This window comes from Lycium ferocissimum, chromosome 8 (genome assembly GCF_029784015.1).
Source record: "Lycium ferocissimum isolate CSIRO_LF1 chromosome 8, AGI_CSIRO_Lferr_CH_V1, whole genome shotgun sequence".
Classification (NCBI taxonomy): Eukaryota; Viridiplantae; Streptophyta; class Magnoliopsida; order Solanales; family Solanaceae; genus Lycium; species Lycium ferocissimum.
In genome coordinates, this window is record NC_081349.1 from 26,893,600 (window position 1) to 26,901,669 (window position 8,070).

Consider the following 8,070-nt stretch of genomic DNA (forward strand, 5'->3'; position numbering starts at 1 on the left):
TTTTCTTTATTCATTTGATTTTCTTTTTATTAATTATATTTAAACTAATTAATCCCTAATTAACCATTAAAATCCTTCAATAATTATATATTTTTCATCACCATCACCCCAACACTGGAACCACCAATCCGCCACCACCATCGCCACCAATTTCACCACCACCATTTCGCTGGAAGTCCGGCTCTAACCCTCCATGAAACACCAACTAGACCACCATCGTTCCCCTACAAATGCTTTCAATTAATTAGTCGCCAGAATATGGTATTGAGCAAAAACGATGGAATCTTTTTGCATTTGTGGACAAATGAATTTGAACGGAGGGAGTATTAGTAATTTTACTACTACTGCTGCTGCTATCAACGTTACATCAATGGCAATAGTGCCTTGTTATTATTAATTTAATGTGGGGAATTTCACAAGTATACCAATGGACGGTTGTTGCTTTGGTTGGTTGGAGAAATCATTGGGTGGTTTTTGGATAAGAAGAAGTGGGTGATATTTCAGATTTTTTGTTTGTGAATTTGAAATGAAGAAGAAGAAGAAGGGTGTGGGGGTACGGGGGGGGGGGTGGCTTGAAGGTGGAGGAGAAGAGGGAGTGGGGTGACGTGGAGGTGGAGGTTGGCTAGTGGGGGTGGTCTCGGTGTCGCTCAAATGAGAAGAGAGAAGAATGAGGAGGAGGGAGGCTGAACGAGGGAGGGTGGGGGGGGGGTGGGGGTTTAGAGGGGATCCTAAAATATGTATATTTAGCAACAACAAAAAAAACATAAAAAGATAAATAAATTCAACAAAACACGCCTGTTTTAAATTATTTTTTATTTTATGCCACATCAGCTTTCAGAGGGTAAATAAATTCACATTTTAAATGTTTAGGTGTGTAATAGGTCACCTTAATAGTTTGAGTATGATATCGAGATTTTGGGTATAATTTAGGGGTCAATCTATGTCTTTTGCCTTGATTAAATTACATTGATAGTGTTATAATTCAATAGAGTTGTCAGCATATATAACTTAGACCCTTTGTCAAATTTTTGCACCTTAGGTCCATGATATTTTCGCGCATGCATATAGAAACATCAAATAGGTCTAGTGTCATAACATTGCTAGTGGCGGAGATACCTTTGGGCAAGAGTATTACCAAAAATCGCTAAAATTTATATATATACATACTGACATCACTTAATAGATAATGCAAATAAAAATCAAATTGGAATAGAAAGTAAAGTCGTGTAACTCCACAACCACACATCTAAACTCGAGTACACATCAAGTTGTGACAATAAACTCGCATTACTTATGAAAAATTCTGTGTTAGCTACTGAACATCACTCCCATATGCTCTTAGCCTTGTCAATGTGCTTGAAATCATAAGTCATCACCAAGCTTCTATCCATTCTCCTCAACACAAACTTCTCAACCAAAGTATAGCAACTAAATCTTTTCCAATTAGTCCTATTTTCTCTGTTTTGTTCAACTTGTTTAATCCTCCCTTGATTTTGCCATCCAGCTCTTTCTTGTTCCCACTTCATTCTTTGAACTATTTCTTGTCTCAATCCCAAACTTGTAACTTCATTTGCATCCTTATCATAGCTTCTAAACCATATTACTCCTTGGATGACATTGTTATCATCCCATGTTGCTTTATCAGTTCCGGCAATGAGGACAACTTCTGGGTCAAGTGCAACATCCACAAGTACTGAATTCCCTTCATTAATGTTGTCATTTTGACAAGTAAAAAATTGCTCCCATCTCTGCTCAAGCGTCATTTCATAGAACATTGATCTCTCCATCTGTTCTTTAAGTATTGTTCCGTCTTTGATAAACACGAAAGGACAATACCATTTCCCCACAACAACAACTTCAGAACTCTTACAAGAGGGTGTCAAATTGAACTCAGGAAGTTGTTGCCTCAACTTAGTATTGATGCCTCGAGCATCATCATTTAATTCGTAGTTTTTAGGAGTTCTAGCACAAAGATGCCAACCTCTTCGCCTTAGAAATCGCGGTGGGAAACCATCAGGTGCAATAGACTTGGCAAAAAAGCTACCTTTAGCACTGCAACCTGTATTATATAGACAGATCTCAAATTGCTGATATGCATCCTCTGGATCTATTGGCTTCGTTTTAACGTCTCGTATACATCTGCAGAAACAATAGTTTCTCTTGTCTTCCTCCTTTGAACAAGCAAATGCTCGTCTGCAAATTATTACAATAGATGTGTAAGTACTAAGCAGAAGAACTCTTAATAAATGAATAAGAATCAGCAAGTATAATAACAATAAAAGATAGAGATTTGAATGTAAAAAAACTGGTTCAGTTCACGTTGTGGGAGGCGCTATCCTCAGAGTAGATTTTTGTTGCCACTCCGATGCAAATAGCAAAATAACGTCCTAATAACAAGATACAACGAACCACTAATGAATCGTCTATGGTATGCTCAAATAAAAGTTCTAGAGAACTCTTAAATCTCTCAACTGCTTTTGTAGGAATTTTGTGTGAATAGAAAAAAGACTTTGGATCAGAGTGAAATGATAAAGATTCAAAGGATGAAATCATGGAAACTCAAAGCTATGTGGAAATTCAACTGAAAAAATCTCTCAACCGCTTTTATAGGAATATGTAGCATCGACAATAGCCACATTAAATTTTGAATCGCTCAAAATAAAGACCAACATAAGGCAATTCATTACCTTGGTTTATCCAGGCAAACAAATAAACCAGAAAAAGAGTTTTCTTTTGTCAGAATCAATTGTTGTGTTCACTCCGATTAAGAAAAGGTAAAGACACAATACTAACGCTAAGCTCTTTTCTTCTAAAGTACAGAACAGGAATAAGAAGATTCATATGTGTACTCTTAACTAACCAGTGGCAGACACATAATTTTTACGAAGGGTTCATCATTTACTATATGTACATTATAAAAAGAATGATAACCTTATATATACAGCGTGATTTTCCCGTGTTACTAGCCTGAATCAATTATCAAATCACAGAATTATATAAACTGTCACAAAAATTAAAATAACATACCCTTTGCTCTTTCCATGAGGCTTGATAGCATAATACTGATTGCAAGACAATGGTTTATTAAGAGCTGGAACGAACATTACACCATCCCTGAGAATAATCTGGTTCTCACCATTACTAGTTTCGTATCGAACGGTCAGTTTCTTGTTCTGAGGGAAAGGCAAGTCCATCAGATCATGATTTTTGCAATGTCCAAAACAACAATAAGTTTCAGATTCCTCATCTTGAATCACTAAGTAACCTGAATTTGGACCTTCAGGAGGTAATGAGAGTGCATCCGGATTCTTTTGGTAGTAAGAAAGAGGCCTTGTCACATACATTTTCTGCAAAAACAAAAACAAACAAAAAAACTGCTAACTGTTTTCAATGTCTGTCTCAAAAAATTTCTTTGAGAATCATGTTAATAACCTCCTATAGCTATAGTATATATTAGGCCATAGAACCAGCTAGTTATCAACATATTGATGAATCAACTTTTTTTATTTGTTTGGCCTTGTGTTAGTCTTAGGTTGACTTTTTGGAGTAATTCACATAGGTTCTACCTTTTTTATTTTAAGAAAATACAAGGAATTTGTTCTTTGTTCCAAGTGTCCACAATATTGCTTGTGTTGAAAGATATAGTGGAGATCGTGATCTTTGTTTAATTACAAACTGCAGCTTCTCTGCAGGAACAGCTTGTCATATAGTCAGAGCTGAAACTAATAACTTATTTAATCAAGAACGATTTAACTTAAATACATTAACAATGTAAAAAAGTATTACTGTGCAAGTGTAATTTAAAAAGTTGCACCTGGTGATATACCTTATTTTTTGGTTTACTAATCTCATCTTTTATGAATGGCTACCTGTAATTCTTATTTATTTAATCTAAGTTGTATAATTTATATATATTTTTTTGTTAGTGCATAGAAGTTAAATTCAATAAAGAATGCATAATAGAGACAAAGCAATTTTTTATACAAGTACAGGGGTTTATTAATCAGATAATGTTCTTTCATGCTGTTTCAAAGAAGATAGGAAGAAATTTCCCTGATAATTGAACTATCTTAAAATATTGAAACAACGATTACTGAAGTTTAGGGGTAAAGTCAAAACCATGTTATAAATTAGTGTAATTTTAAAGAAAGTAGTAATGAACAACGGTTATCAGGACCATAGTTTAGCAACACGATTTATTCCAACACTTCCTTGGTGTCACGTTCGTCTCCGATATTTCATTATCTATTTTAATTTGCCATCTTTTTTGGGATTGTCTAAAGTTCCAGTATTCCCTCCGTCTTAAAATATTTATCGTCCTTACTAAAATATTTATCTTTTTATTTACCCAAGATAAAATTAAGTAACTTTTTTCCATTTTACCCTTATATTAATTACATCAATGGGTTGATTTTGTGAGTTCATATACCAACATTTAACAGGTTTCATTATTAATAAAGTAAATATTTATTGATGAGAGAGAAGATGATGAAATATGTTAAGAGGGTAAAATAGTCAAAATATTACTCTTATAAATGTTTTTTTAATAGACATGTAAATGAAAAATGTGATAAATATTTTGAGACGGGAAGTATGATTTATGAATTGGGGGATTTTCAACATTTTCACTGTGCCCAAGTTTCTATGTGGGAGCCACAGGGAAAACAGGTACTATTAAGATGTTGCTCCCTCCGTTTCATTTTACACAATACACTTTAGCTGGACATAAAATTTAAGAAAGAAATAATTATATTTTAATTTTGTAGTCTCACTAGTTCTTGCTGGGCAATTCGCAGAATTGCCCTTCGTTTGGGGTGGTCTTTAAATTTTGCTCCTCATATTTGAAATCTTTAAATTTTGCCCTAAATATGCTTGAGAAAAAAAAAAACCCATAGGTTCCGTGTTTGAACCCACGCGCAAATCAAAATTTAAAAAAAAAATTCGCAAGGCAAGTTTAAATTTCGCTATGCCCCCCCTTTATTGACGTATTAGCATACACAATATTGGAGATAATGAAGGAATTGACAAAGTTATGCGGACCCGACATATATTAAAATGCCTTATGCGATCCAACATTTGGCATAAGTATGTCGCGGGTCCGGCATAACTTGATAATTCATTCAAAAGTTTATGCCGGATCCGCATAAAAGTTTGCCCATTAAAAGTATGCCCCATTAGGAGTTGAAAAAAAAAAATCACAAGCATAACTTTGTGAAGGAATTACCAAAGTTATTTGGACCGCATACTCTATGCCTTATAATTAGTGCTTAGACTTGGCATAAGTATCTTTGGTCGACATAACTTTGATAATTCCTTCACAAAGTTATGCGGGTCGCAACATAAAATAAAAAAATAATTTTCAGCATTAAAAGTATGCCCCCACCGGCATAACTTTGTGAAGGAATTATCAAAGTTATGCTTATGGGGGCGGACCCGAATTATACTTATACTTATAATGCAAGTCCGCCGCATAAGGCATGGGTATGCGGTCCGCATAAAAATGTGTAATTCCTTAACAAAAAGTATGCGGGTCCGTGAAAGCATATATATACACGCGACCCAAACCTTGTCTTGCGATTTTTTTTTTAATTTATGCTTGAGCGGGGTTCGAACTCGTAACCTCATTATTTTGGCGCGAAAGCTCAAAGTTGCAATGCGAAGGGCAAAAAATTAAAGACCACACCCCAAAGCAATATGAGGGCATAATTTAAATGGAGTTTAGTTTTCTCCCTACAAATAGTGCTTAAACAACTCCAACCAAGCAACAAGTGACAAAATTTAAAGATTAGATTTTCAACCTTTTTTTTTTTTAAAAGAAGGGCACCTAAATTTATAAGGACCAAAAAAAATGTATAAAACTCGCAAAATAGTTATAGTTTAGCTGGGCTTTAACGAATTCATTCTTTATTGATCTTTTAAAGTATTAGATTTATTACTTACAATAGCACATTATTGTACAATATTGTAATAGATATTTCATGTAGATCAAGGAATTTCTCCCAACCTTCTTAGAAACAGCATGACAGGATATTTAAATTAAAAAATGATTTTTCCTGCATTAAGTATTCTTGATTAAGCCCTTCAAAAACAGCGTTGAAAAGTCATCAAAAAAAAAAAAAAAAGGGAAGTTATCAACATGTTGACTTGACTAGCTAGCTGGTTCTGTGGCCAAAAGTAGTTGCCTCAGTTGTTTAATCTTAATTGAATTTGACTATTCTTCATATACATGTAAAACAAGATTATGAACATAATATATATCCCCAAAAGAAAATTTGTAGACAGAAATTCAAACAAGTTAGCAATTTTTGCTGAAAATGTATGTAACAAGGCCTCTTTCTTACTACCTAAAGAATCCAGATGCACTTTCATTACCTCCTGAAGGTCCAAATTCAGGTTACTTAGTGATTCAAGATGAAGAATCTGAAACTTATTGCTGTTTTGGACTTTGCAAAAATTATGATATCTTAGACTTCCCTTTCCCTCAGAACAAGAAGCTGTCCGTTCGATACGAATCGGTTACTGGTGATACCATGATAGTTAGCAGCGACGATGTAATGTTCATTCCAGTTCTTAATAAGCCATTGTCTTCCAATCAATATTATGCTATCAAGCCTCATGGAAAACACAAGGGGTATGTTAGTATATTTGCACATTTTATCTTTTATGATCTGATTGTTTAATTATGTGATTCTGTTTCTTGAGTATATTTTAGAAGAAAATAGCATGACAAATTTCAGAATCAGTAGTATTATGTCTTAGCCTTTAATTAATTGGAGTACTGCATAACATCTATGTTGCTCGAATTCTTTGAAAATATCGACATGTGCCTGTTAGATCCTCCAAAAGCAGCGCATTTTTGGAGGATCCGCCATAGGTGCGATAATATTTTTTAGAGAATCTGAGCAACATAGCGAAATTCATTTCTGGTTTATTTTGTCTTGATAAACCAAGGTCAACGGCGGATCTATATGGTCCAAAGGAGGTTGAATTAAATCCCGTTCATCAGAAAATTGTACTGTGCAAGTAGGGGTATTATATAAAACTATATAGTAAAATTGCTTTAGGCTACAATTTTCAAGTGTGACATTCTTGAATTGTTTTGAATTTCCTTTATTAGAATTTTTAGACTGGCCAACTTAATGAATCTTACAATTACCAAATGGCCAATTTGCAGACAAGCATTTACATGTTCAACGGAGGAAGACAAGCAAACCTGTTGTTTCTGCAGATGCATACGAGACGTTAAACCGAAGCCATTAGATCCAGAGGAGGCATATCAGCAGTTTGAGATATGTCTATATGATACAGGTTGCAATGCCAAAGGTAACTTTTTTGCTAAGTCTCTTGCACCAGATGGTTTTCCACCGTACTTTCTGAGGCGAAAAGGCTGGCATCTTCTTGCTGAAACTCCTAAAAATTTTGAACTAAATGATGATGCTGTAGGCCTCAATGTTGAGTTGAGGCAACAACTTCCAGAGTTCAATTTCACATCATCTTTTAAGAGTTCCGAAGTCGTCGTTGTGGGGAAATGGTATTGTCCTTTCGTATTTATCAAAGATGGAACAGTACTTAAAGAACAGATGAAGAGATCGATGTTCTACGAAATGACGCTTGAGCAGAGATGGGAGCAGTTTTTTACTTGTCAAAATGACAACATTAATGAAGGGAACTCAGTACTTGTGGATGTTGCTCTTGACACAGAAGTTGTCCTGATTGCCGGAACTACTAAAGCAACATGGGATGATAAAAATATCATTGAAGGCGTAATATGGTTTAGAAACTACGATAAAGATGGAAATGAAGTAACAAGTTTGGGATTAAGACGAGAAATAGTTCAAAGAATGAAATGGGAGCAAGAAAGAGCTGGATGGCAAAATCAAGGGAGGATAAAAAAAGTAGAACAATACAAAGAAATTAGTACTAAATGGAAAAGATTCAGTTGCTATGTTTTGGTTGAGAGGTTTGTATTGAGAAGAATGGATAGAAGCTTGGTGATGACTTATGATTTCAAGCACATTGACAAGGTTAAGAGCATATGGGAGTGATGTTCAGTAGCATATGCAAAAACAA

At 34.7% G+C, this 8,070-nt stretch overlaps 2 protein-coding genes across 2 annotated transcripts; one reads left to right on the top strand and one right to left on the bottom strand.

The window, feature by feature from the left end:
* Positions 1–1,041: 1,041 nt before the first annotated feature.
* On the bottom strand, positions 1,042–3,572 carry LOC132066770 (uncharacterized). Its single transcript, XM_059459984.1, has 2 exons — positions 3,028–3,572; positions 1,042–2,193 (listed from the first exon to the last, which is right to left on the bottom strand). The coding sequence occupies exons 1-2, from the start codon at positions 3,342–3,344 to the stop codon at positions 1,323–1,325; spliced, it is 1,188 nt and encodes a 395-aa protein (XP_059315967.1). The 5' UTR covers positions 3,345–3,572; the 3' UTR covers positions 1,042–1,322.
* Positions 3,573–6,242: 2,670 nt separating this feature from the next.
* LOC132067752 (uncharacterized) lies at positions 6,243–8,070 on the top strand. The gene is made up of 2 exons (XM_059461056.1): positions 6,243–6,631; positions 7,175–8,070. The coding sequence occupies exons 1-2, from the start codon at positions 6,315–6,317 to the stop codon at positions 8,043–8,045; spliced, it is 1,188 nt and encodes a 395-aa protein (XP_059317039.1). The 5' UTR covers positions 6,243–6,314; the 3' UTR covers positions 8,046–8,070.